Genomic DNA, 13,082 nt, shown 5'->3' with positions numbered 1-13,082 from the left:
CACTATTATTACACCTGGCAGCAAATTATAGACGATTAATCATCATCTTGTGTTCCTCTCTGATTTTTCTCTCGTCCTTTGACTCTTTCAAGGGAAAAACCCTAAATTTGTTATCATTGTTTCATACGATATGTGTCCTGAACCAGGCACATTGTGGTGAAACTCCTCGGATACGCTCAAAAGAATGTATACCTTTTCTGCAGTGAAAGACCTGACCAGAACACACTATTCTAATGCTGGTCTACGCATTTTTCAATAGATTTTCATGATTACCTCATTGCTTTCAATCCAACTTTAAAAAAATAAATAGAGATCGATTCTCATATTTTTCTTATATCTTAAAATATCCTGTTTTCTGCATCAAGTATGTATTTCAGTCCGTATATACATTGCACAAAGTTTATGTCCTTAAACTCATTATCATTACTCTGCCTCCAGGTCAGGCGATTGTGACTTCTGCTGGGAAATCAGGCCTCTGTAACTTCACTCTGTGTACGGACGATTGTGAACTTCTGAAGTATACAGGAAGATGTGAAAGTACCACCAGCACCGTCGAAAGCCCAACAACGGAAACAACCATGACAGTAACTACAACACCAACAGCAACTTCAACCTGTACCTGTGACAATCACGGACAAAGGATGTCAGCTGGTAAGTCAATTAGTTACCGTGTAGAAGTTTTATCATCCATTGAAAATAGATCGACAGCAATATCTGCTGCTAACCTGACTTGAATGCACAAAATGATTTAGATTGACAAGAGGATAATCCAATTCATAATTTTAGCAGGATGACCACAGAATGGAAATGCTTTTCTGTGTAGGTTTAAGCTGAGGAAATTAACTTACCATAAACTAAACTTTACTCCAATTCACCTCCAGAAATTTTATTTAAATTGATCAACTTCAGGATATGTCATTTATTTTGCCCACAACCGAAACCTCGTCATTTAATGTTCAGTATACACATTGTGTCGAGAAACATAGCTGTAATGAATGGAAGTAGTTGGTGCAAAATTCATGGCCCATCCTCCTCTGTTAGAAATATTATTTGCTTCTTTCTCCATGATTGGTAGTGTGACACTAGTCCAGCCTGTCCAGGTGACAGTCTCATCTCTTGCGGATTATCAATCCTCTCACGGAGAAAAGATTCTGCAATTATTACTTATCCTCTGCACGAATCACTGCAACCAAACTCTTCTCTATGATCCAAACTCCCATGATGTCAGTGCTTCGAATGGACTGCGATGGACTCACAGACAAGATGACCAAATAATTTCTGTCCATGTTATTTTCATTTAGAGCAGCTCAGTCAGCATGAACTATTTTGGCCAAAGAGCATCTTGATCATAGTCAACTCTGTCTTGATTTCCTCAGAGACTGATCTGCAATTGATTTATTGGAAGGAAGTAAAGCTATAAGTTAATTTAAAGTTTCTGTTGTCCCTTCACAATTAAGCAAGTACTTAACATAGAACGGGGCTGGCCATTCAGGCCAATAGTATGTACACATTTGTGTAAAACTATTCCACACAATCTATTTTGCATCTGCCAAGATTCATCACATTTTTTTTCCTTCATCCATATGGCCATCGGTGTCTTCTGATTGTCTCCATTCTCACAAACCCTACACCTTGCCAGGCAATGCTTTCCAGGAAACCACCAGTGTCTGTGTCAAAATCATATCTCTATCAACTCCTATAAAACTTCTTCCACTCACAATAAAAAATGTCCTCTTGAATCTGATTTTTGCTATTATGACACCTAGTAGCAAATGATAGATGATTAATCATCAACTTGTGTTCCTCTTTGATTTCTTCTATCGTCCTTTGACTCTTTCAAGGGAAAATCCCTAAATTTGTTATTCTTGTTTCATACGATATGTGCCCTGACCCAGGCACATTGTGGTGAAACTCCTCAGATACGCTCAAAAGAATGTACACCTTATCTGCTGTGAAAGACCTGACCAGAACACACTATTCTACTGCTGGTCTACGCATTTTTCAATAGATTTTCATGATTACCTCATTGCTTTCAATCCAAATTTAAAAAAATAAATACAGATCGATTCTCATACTTTTCTTATATCTTAAAATATACCGTTTTCTGCATCAAGTATGTATTTCCGTCCGTATATACATTGCACAAAGTTTATGTCCTTAAATTCATTTTCATTACTCTGCCTCCAGGTCAGGCGATTGTGACTTCTGCAGGTAAATCAGGCCTCTGTAACTTCACTCTGTGTACGGACGATTGTGAACTTCTGAAGTATACAGGAAGATGTGAAAGTACCACCAGCACCGTTGAAACCCCAAAAACAGAAACAACCATGACAGTAACTACAACACCAACAGCAACTTCAACCTGTACCTGTGACAATCACGGACAAAGGATGTCAGCTGGTAAGTCGAACAGTTACCGTGTAGAAGTTTTATCATCCATTGAAAACAGGTTGACAGCAAGATATGCTCCTAACCTTAGTTGAAAGCACAAAATGGGTAAGATTGTCGAGAGGATAATCCAATTCATAATTTTAGCAGAATGACCACAGAATGGAAATACATTTCTGTGTAGGTTTAGGCTGAGGAAATTAACTTACCATAAACTAAACTTTACTCCAATTCACCTCCAGAAATTTTATTTAAGTTGATCAACTTCAGGATATGTCATTTATATAGCCTACAACCGAAATCTCGTCATTTAATGTTCTGTATACACATTGTGTCGAGAAACATAGCTGTAATGAATGGAAGTAGTTGGTGCAAAATTCATGGCCCATGCTCCTCTGTTTGAAATATTATTTGCTTCTTTCTCCATGATTGGTAGTGTGACACTAATCCAGCCTGTCCAGGTGACAGTCTCATCTCTTGCGGATTATCAATCCTCTCACGGAGAAAAGATTCTGCAATTATTACTTATCCTCTGCTCCAATCACTGCAACCAAACTCTTCTCTATGATCCAAACTCCCATGATGTCAGTGTTTCGAATGGACTGCGATGGACTCACAGACAAGATGACCAAATAATTTCTGTCCATGTTATTTTCAATTAGAGAAGCTCAGTCAGCATGAACTATTTTGGCCAAAGAGCATCTTGATCATATTCAACTCTGCCTTGATTTTCTCAGAGACTGATCTGCAATTGATTTATTGGAAGGATGTAAAAATATAAGTCAATTTAAAGTCTCTGTTGTCCCTTCACAATTATGCAAGTACTTAACCTAGAACGGGGCTGGCCATTCAGGCCAATAGTATGTACACATTTGTGTAAATCTATTCCACACAATATATTTTGCCCCTGCCAATTTTCAACACATATTTTTTCCTTCTTCCATATGGCCATCGGTGTCTTCTGATTGTCTCCATTCTCACAAAACCTACACCTTGCCTGGCAATGCTTTCCAGGAATCCACCAGAGTCTGTGTCAAAATCATATCTCCATCATCTCCTATGAAACTTCTTCCACTCACAATAAAAGATGACCTCTTAAATCTGATTTTTGCTATTATGACACCTGGTAACAAATGATAGATGATTAATCATCAACTTGTGTTCCTCTTTGATTTCTTCTCTCGTCTTTTGACTCTTTCGAGGGAAAATCCCTACATTTGTTATTCTTGTTTCATACGATATGTGCCCTGACCCAGGCACATTGTGGTGAAACTCCTCAGATACGCTCAAAAGAATGTACACCTTATCTGCTGTAAAAGACCTGACAAGAACATACTATTCTAATGGTGCTCTACGCATTTTTGAATAGATTTTCATGATTACCTCATTGCTTTCAATCCAAATTAAAAAAAATAAATACAGATCGATTCTCATACTTTTCTTATATCTTAAAATATACTGTTTTCTGCATCAAGTATGTATTTCCGTCCGTATATACATTGCACAAAGTTTATTTCTTAAATTCATTATCATTACTCTGCCTCCAGGTCAGGCGATTGTGACTTCTGCAGGTAAATCAGGCCTCTGTAACTTCACTCTGTGTACGGACGATTGTGAACTTCTGAAGTATACAGGAAGATGTGAAAGTACCACCAGCACCGTTGAAACCCCAACAACAGAAACAACCATGACAGTAACTACAACACCAACAGCAACTTCAACCTGTACCTGTGACAATCACGGACAAAGGATGTCAGCTGGTAAGTCAAACAGTTACCGTGTAGAAGTTTTATCATCCATTGAAAACAGATTGACAGCAAGATATGCTCCTAACCTTAGTTGAATGCACAAAATGATTTAGATTGACAAGAGGATAATCCAATTCATAATTTTAGCAGGATGACCACAGAATGGAAATGCTTTTCTGTGTAGGTTTATGCTGAGGAAATTAACTTACCATAAACTAAACTTTACTCCAATTCACCTGCAGAAGTTTTCTTTAAATTGATCAACTTCAGGATATGTGATTTATATAGCCAACAACCGAAACCTCGTCATTTAATGTTCTGTATACACATTGGGTCGAGAAACATAGCTGTAATGAATGGAAGTTGTTGGTGCAAAATTCTGGCCAATTATCCTCTTTTTGAAATATTATTTGCTTCTTTCTCCATAATTGGTATTGTGATTTTAGTCCAGCCTCTCCAGGAGACACTCTCATCTCTTGCGGATAATAAGTCCTCTCACGGAGAAAAGATTCTACAATTATCACTTATCCTCTGCACCAATGACTGCAACGAAACTCTTCTCTGTGATCCTTACTCCCGTGTTGTCAGTGCTTCGAATGGACAGCGATGGACACAAAGACAAGATGACCAAATAATTTCTGTCCATGTTATTTTCATTTAGAGCAGCTCAATCAGCATGAACTATTTTAGCCAAAGAGCATCTTGATCATAGTCAACTCTGTCATGATTTCCTCAGAGACTGATATGCAATTGATTTATTGGAAGGATGTAAAACTATATGTTAATTTAAAGTTTCTGTTGTCCCTTCACAATTAAGCAAGTAATGGGGCTGAGCTTTCAGGCCAATAGTATGTACACATTTGTGTAAAACTATTCCATACAATCTATTTTGCCCCTGCCAAGATTCATCACATGTTTTTTCCTTCATCCATATGGCCATTGGTGTCTTCTGATTGTCTCCATTCTCACAAAACCTACACCTTGCCTGGCAATGCTTTCCAGGAATCCATCAGTGTCTGTGTCAAAATCATATCTCCATCATCTCCTATGAAACTTCTTCCACTCACAATAAAAGATGACCTCTTGAATTTGCTTTTCACTATTATTACACCTGGCAGCAAATTATAGACGATTAATCATCATCTTGTGTTCCTCTCTGATTTTTCTCTCGTCCTTTGACTCTTTCAAGGGAAAAACCCTAAATTTGTTATCATTGTTTCATACGATATGTGTCCTGAACCAGGCACATTGTGGTGAAACTCCTCGGATACGCTCAAAAGAATGTATACCTTTTCTGCAGTGAAAGACCTGACCAGAACACACTATTCTAATGCTGGTCTACGCATTTTTCAATAGATTTTCATGATTACCTCATTGCTTTCAATCCAACTTTAAAAAAATAAATAGAGATCGATTCTCATATTTTTCTTATATCTTAAAATATCCTGTTTTCTGCATCAAGTATGTATTTCAGTCCGTATATACATTGCACAAAGTTTATGTCCTTAAACTCATTATCATTACTCTGCCTCCAGGTCAGGCGATTGTGACTTCTGCTGGGAAATCAGGCCTCTGTAACTTCACTCTGTGTACGGACGATTGTGAACTTCTGAAGTATACAGGAAGATGTGAAAGTACCACCAGCACCGTCGAAACCCCAACAACAGAAACAACCATGACAGTAACTACAACACCAACAGCAACTTCAACCTGTACCTGTGACAATCACGGACAAAGGATGTCAGCTGGTAAGTCAATTAGTTACCGTGTAGAAGTTTTATGATCCATTGAAAATAGATCGACAGCAATATCTGCTGCTAACCTGACTTGAATGCACAAAATGATTTAGATTGACAAGAGGATAATCCAATTCATAATTTTAGCAGGATGACCACAGAATGGAAATGCTTTTCTGTGTAGGTTTAAGCTGAGGAAATTAACTTACCATAAACTAAACTTTACTCCAATTCACCTCCAGAAATTTTATTTAAATTGATCAACTTCAGGATATGTCATTTATTTTGCCCACAACCGAAACCTCGTCATTTAATGTTCAGTATACACATTGTGTCGAGAAACATAGCTGTAATGAATGGAAGTAGTTGGTGCAAAATTCATGGCCCATCCTCCTCTGTTAGAAATATTATTTGCTTCTTTCTCCATGATTGGTAGTGTGACACTAGTCCAGCCTGTCCAGGTGACAGTCTCATCTCTTGCGGATTATCAATCCTCTCACGGAGAAAAGATTCTGCAATTATTACTTATCCTCTGCTCCAATCACTCCAACCAAACTCTTCTCTATGATCCAAACTCCCATGATGTCAGTGCTTCGAATGGACTGCGATGGACTCACAGACAAGATGACCAAATAATTTCTGTCCATGTTATTTTCATTTAGAGCAGCTCAGTCAGCATGAACTATTTTGGCCAAAGAGCATCTTGATCATAGTCAACTCTGTCTTGATTTCCTCAGAGACTGATCTGCAATTGATTTATTGGAAGGAAGTAAAGCTATAAGTTAATTTAAAGTTTCTGTTGTCCCTTCACAATTAAGCAAGTACTTAACATAGAACGGGGCTGGCCATTCAGGCCAATAGTATGTACACATTTGTGTAAAACTATTCCACACAATCTATTTTGCATCTGCCAAGATTCATCACATTTTTTTTCCTTCATCCATATGGCCATCGGTGTCTTCTGATTGTCTCCATTCTCACAAACCCTACACCTTGCCAGGCAATGCTTTCCAGGAAACCACCAGTGTCTGTGTCAAAATCATATCTCTATCAACTCCTATGAAACTTCTTCCACTCACAATAAAAAATGTCCTCTTGAATCTGATTTTTGCTATTATGACACCTAGTAGCAAATGATAGATGATTAATCATCAACTTGTGTTCCTCTTTGATTTCTTCTATCGTCCTTTGACTCTTTCAAGGGAAAATCCCTAAATTTGTTATTCTTGTTTCATACGATATGTGCCCTGACCCAGGCACATTGTGGTGAAACTCCTCAGATACGCTCAAAAGAATGTACACCTTATCTTCTGTGAAAGACCTGACCAGAACACACTATTCTACTGCTGGTCTACGCATTTTTCAATAGATTTTCATGATTACCTCATTGCTTTCAATCCAAATTTAAAAAAATAAATACAGATCGATTCTCATACTTTTCTTATATCTTAAAATATACTGTTTTCTGCATCAAGTATGTATTTCCGTCCGTATATACATTGCACAAAGTTTATGTCCTTAAATTCATTTTCATTACTCTGCCTCCAGGTCAAGCGATTGTGACTTCTGCAGGTAAATCAGGCCTCTGTAACTTCACTCTGTGTACGGACGATTGTGAACTTCTGAAGTATACAGGAAGATGTGAAAGTACCACCAGCACCGTTGAAACCCCAACAACAGAAACAACCATGACAGTAACTACAAAACCAACAGCAACTTCAACCTGTACCTGTGACAATCACGGACAAAGGATGTCAGCTGGTAAGTCAAACAGTTACCGTGTAGAAGTTTTATCATCCATTGAAAAAAGATCGACAGCAATATCTGCTGCTAACCTGACTTGAATGCACAAAATGATTTAGATTGACAAGAGGATAATCCAATTCATAATTTTAGCAGGATGACCACAGAATGGAAATGCTTTTCTGTGTAGGTTTAAGCTGAGGAAATTAACTTACCATAAACTAAACTTTACTCCAATTCACCTCCAGAAATTTTATTTAAATTGATCAACTTCAGGATATGTCATTTATTTTGCCCACAACCGAAACCTCGTCATTTAATGTTCAGTATACACATTGTGTCGAGAAACATAGCTGTAATGAATGGAAGTAGTTGGTGCAAAATTCATGGCCCATCCTCCTCTGTTAGAAATATTATTTGCTTCTTTCTCCATGATTGGTAGTGTGACACTAGTCCAGCCTGTCCAGGTGACAGTCTCATCTCTTGCGGATTATCAATCCTCTCACGGAGAAAAGATTCTGCAATTATTACTTATCCTCTGCACGAATCACTGCAACCAAACTCTTCTCTATGATCCAAACTCCCATGATGTCAGTGCTTCGAATGGACTGCGATGGACTCACAGACAAGATGACCAAATAATTTCTGTCCATGTTATTTTCATTTAGAGCAGCTCAGTCAGCATGAACTATTTTGGCCAAAGAGCATCTTGATCATAGTCAACTCTGTCTTGATTTCCTCAGAGACTGATCTGCAATTGATTTATTGGAAGGAAGTAAAGCTATAAGTTAATTTAAAGTTTCTGTTGTCCCTTCACAATTAAGCAAGTACTTAACATAGAACGGGGCTGGCCATTCAGGCCAATAGTATGTACACATTTGTGTAAAACTATTCCACACAATCTATTTTGCATCTGCCAAGATTCATCACATTTTTTTTCCTTCATCCATATGGCCATCGGTGTCTTCTGATTGTCTCCATTCTCACAAACCCTACACCTTGCCAGGCAATGCTTTCCAGGAAACCACCAGTGTCTGTGTCAAAATCATATCTCTATCAACTCCTATAAAACTTCTTCCACTCACAATAAAAAATGTCCTCTTGAATCTGATTTTTGCTATTATGACACCTAGTAGCAAATGATAGATGATTAATCATCAACTTGTGTTCCTCTTTGATTTCTTCTATCGTCCTTTGACTCTTTCAAGGGAAAATCCCTAAATTTGTTATTCTTGTTTCATACGATATGTGCCCTGACCCAGGCACATTGTGGTGAAACTCCTCAGATACGCTCAAAAGAATGTACACCTTATCTGCTGTGAAAGACCTGACCAGAACACACTATTCTACTGCTGGTCTACGCATTTTTCAATAGATTTTCATGATTACCTCATTGCTTTCAATCCAAATTTAAAAAAATAAATACAGATCGATTCTCATACTTTTCTTATATCTTAAAATATACCGTTTTCTGCATCAAGTATGTATTTCCGTCCGTATATACATTGCACAAAGTTTATGTCCTTAAATTCATTTTCATTACTCTGCCTCCAGGTCAGGCGATTGTGACTTCTGCAGGTAAATCAGGCCTCTGTAACTTCACTCTGTGTACGGACGATTGTGAACTTCTGAAGTATACAGGAAGATGTGAAAGTACCACCAGCACCGTTGAAACCCCAAAAACAGAAACAACCATGACAGTAACTACAACACCAACAGCAACTTCAACCTGTACCTGTGACAATCACGGACAAAGGATGTCAGCTGGTAAGTCGAACAGTTACCGTGTAGAAGTTTTATCATCCATTGAAAACAGGTTGACAGCAAGATATGCTCCTAACCTTAGTTGAAAGCACAAAATGGGTAAGATTGTCGAGAGGATAATCCAATTCATAATTTTAGCAGAATGACCACAGAATGGAAATACATTTCTGTGTAGGTTTAGGCTGAGGAAATTAACTTACCATAAACTAAACTTTACTCCAATTCACCTCCAGAAATTTTATTTAAGTTGATCAACTTCAGGATATGTCATTTATATAGCCTACAACCGAAATCTCGTCATTTAATGTTCTGTATACACATTGTGTCGAGAAACATAGCTGTAATGAATGGAAGTAGTTGGTGCAAAATTCATGGCCCATGCTCCTCTGTTTGAAATATTATTTGCTCCTTTCTCCATGATTGGTAGTGTGACACTAATCCAGCCTGTCCAGGTGACAGTCTCATCTCTTGCGGATTATCAATCCTCTCACGGAGAAAAGATTCTGCAATTATTACTTATCCTCTGCTCCAATCACTGCAACCAAACTCTTCTCTATGATCCAAACTCCCATGATGTCAGTGTTTCGAATGGACTGCGATGGACTCACAGACAAGATGACCAAATAATTTCTGTCCATGTTATTTTCAATTAGAGAAGCTCAGTCAGCATGAACTATTTTGGCCAAAGAGCATCTTGATCATATTCAACTCTGCCTTGATTTTCTCAGAGACTGATCTGCAATTGATTTATTGGAAGGATGTAAAAATATAAGTCAATTTAAAGTCTCTGTTGTCCCTTCACAATTATGCAAGTACTTAACCTAGAACGGGGCTGGCCATTCAGGCCAATAGTATGTACACATTTGTGTAAATCTATTCCACACAATATATTTTGCCCCTGCCAATTTTCAACACATACTTTTTCCTTCTTCCATATGGCCATCGGTGTCTTCTGATTGTCTCCATTCTCACAAAACCTACACCTTGCCTGGCAATGCTTTCCAGGAATCCACCAGAGTCTGTGTCAAAATCATATCTCCATCATCTCCTATGAAACTTCTTCCACTCACAATAAAAGATGACCTCTTAAATCTGATTTTTGCTATTATGACACCTGGTAACAAATGATAGATGATTAATCATCAACTTGTGTTCCTCTTTGATTTCTTCTCTCGTCTTTTGACTCTTTCGAGGGAAAATCCCTACATTTGTTATTCTTGTTTCATACGATATGTGCCCTGACCCAGGCACATTGTGGTGAAACTCCTCAGATACGCTCAAAAGAATGTACACCTTATCTGCTGTAAAAGACCTGACAAGAACATACTATTCTAATGGTGCTCTACGCATTTTTGAATAGATTTTCATGATTACCTCATTGCTTTCAATCCAAATTAAAAAAAATAAATACAGATCGATTCTCATACTTTTCTTATATCTTAAAATATACTGTTTTCTGCATCAAGTATGTATTTCCGTCCGTATATACATTGCACAAAGTTTATTTCTTAAATTCATTATCATTACTCTGCCTCCAGGTCAGGCGATTGTGACTTCTGCAGGTAAATCAGGCCTCTGTAACTTCACTCTGTGTACGGACGATTGTGAACTTCTGAAGTATACAGGAAGATGTGAAAGTACCACCAGCACCGTTGAAACCCCAACAACAGAAACAACCATGACAGTAACTACAACACCAACAGCAACTTCAACCTGTACCTGTGACAATCACGGACAAAGGATGTCAGCTGGTAAGTCAAACAGTTACCGTGTAGAAGTTTTATCATCCATTGAAAACAGATTGACAGCAAGATATGCTCCTAACCTTAGTTGAATGCACAAAATGATTTAGATTGACAAGAGGATAATTCAATTCATAATTTTAGCAGGATGACCACAGAATGGAAATGCTTTTCTGTGTAGGTTTATGCTGAGGAAATTAACTTACCATAAACTAAACTTTACTCCAATTCACCTGCAGAAGTTTTCTTTAAATTGATCAACTTCAGGATATGTGATTTATATAGCCAACAACCGAAACCTCGTCATTTAATGTTCTGTATACACATTGGGTCGAGAAACATAGCTGTAATGAATGGAAGTTGTTGGTGCAAAATTCTGGCCAATTATCCTCTTTTTGAAATATTATTTGCTTCTTTCTCCATAATTGGTATTGTGATTTTAGTCCAGCCTCTCCAGGAGACACTCTCATCTCTTGCGGATAATAAGTCCTCTCACGGAGAAAAGATTCTACAATTATCACTTATCCTCTGCACCAATGACTGCAACGAAACTCTTCTCTGTGATCCTTACTCCCGTGTTGTCAGTGCTTCGAATGGACAGCGATGGACACAAAGACAAGATGACCAAATAATTTCTGTCCATGTTATTTTCATTTAGAGCAGCTCAATCAGCATGAACTATTTTAGCCAAAGAGCATCTTGATCATAGTCAACTCTGTCATGATTTCCTCAGAGACTGATATGCAATTGATTTATTGGAAGGATGTAAAACTATATGTTAATTTAAAGTTTCTGTTGTCCCTTCACAATTAAGCAAGTAATGGGGCTGAGCTTTCAGGCCAATAGTATGTACACATTTGTGTAAAACTATTCCATACAATCTATTTTGCCCCTGCCAAGATTCATCACATGTTTTTTCCTTCATCCATATGGCCATTGGTGTCTTCTGATTGTCTCCATTCTCACAAAACCTACACCTTGCCTGGCAATGCTTTCCAGGAATCCACCAGTGTCTGTGTCAAAATCATATCTCCATCATCTCCTATGAAACTTCTTCCACTCACAATAAAAGATGACCTCTTGAATTTGCTTTTCACTATTATTACACCTGGCAGCAAATTATAGACGATTAATCATCATCTTGTGTTCCTCTCTGATTTTTCTCTCGTCCTTTGACTCTTTCAAGGGAAAAACCCTAAATTTGTTATCATTGTTTCATACGATATGTGTCCTGAACCAGGCACATTGTGGTGAAACTCCTCGGATACGCTCAAAAGAATGTATACCTTTTCTGCAGTGAAAGACCTGACCAGAACACACTATTCTAATGCTGGTCTACGCATTTTTCAATAGATTTTCATGATTACCTCATTGCTTTCAATCCAACTTTAAAAAAATAAATAGAGATCGATTCTCATATTTTTCTTATATCTTAAAATATCCTGTTTTCTGCATCAAGTATGTATTTCAGTCCGTATATACATTGCACAAAGTTTATGTCCTTAAACTCATTATCATTACTCTGCCTCCAGGTCAGGCGATTGTGACTTCTGCTGGGAAATCAGGCCTCTGTAACTTCACTCTGTGTACGGACGATTGTGAACTTCTGAAGTATACAGGAAGATGTGAAAGTACCACCAGCACCGTCGAAACCCCAACAACAGAAACAACCATGACAGTAACTACAACACCAACAGCAACTTCAACCTGTACCTGTGACAATCACGGACAAAGGATGTCAGCTGGTAAGTCAATTAGTTACCGTGTAGAAGTTTTATGATCCATTGAAAATAGATCGACAGCAATATCTGCTGCTAACCTGACTTGAATGCACAAAATGATTTAGATTGACAAGAGGATAATCCAATTCATAATTTTAGCAGGATGACCACAGAATGGAAATGCTTTTCTGTGTAGGTTTAAGCTGAGGAAATTAACTTACCATAAACTAAACTTTACTC

The 13,082-nt window shown here is 37.8% G+C and overlaps 1 protein-coding gene across 1 annotated transcript in view; it reads left to right on the top strand.

Annotated features, from left to right (window-relative positions):
* LOC138755110 (mucin-2-like) overlaps positions 1-13,082 on the top strand; it is a 28,970-nt gene that overhangs the window by 2,022 nt on the left and 13,866 nt on the right. The window contains exons 3-10 of the mRNA XM_069920459.1: positions 439-651; positions 2,188-2,400; positions 3,936-4,148; positions 5,672-5,884; positions 7,421-7,633; positions 9,170-9,382; positions 10,918-11,130; positions 12,654-12,866. Coding sequence (XP_069776560.1) covers positions 439-651; positions 2,188-2,400; positions 3,936-4,148; positions 5,672-5,884; positions 7,421-7,633; positions 9,170-9,382; positions 10,918-11,130; positions 12,654-12,866 — 1,704 coding nt within the window. The remainder of the gene's footprint in view (positions 1-438; positions 652-2,187; positions 2,401-3,935; positions 4,149-5,671; positions 5,885-7,420; positions 7,634-9,169; positions 9,383-10,917; positions 11,131-12,653; positions 12,867-13,082) is intronic.

This window comes from Narcine bancroftii, chromosome 1 (genome assembly GCF_036971445.1).
Source record: "Narcine bancroftii isolate sNarBan1 chromosome 1, sNarBan1.hap1, whole genome shotgun sequence".
NCBI classification, from domain to species: Eukaryota; Metazoa; Chordata; class Chondrichthyes; order Torpediniformes; family Narcinidae; genus Narcine; species Narcine bancroftii.
The sequence above is the reverse complement of the archived record's forward strand: the minus strand, read 5'-3'. Positions and strand labels throughout refer to the sequence as shown.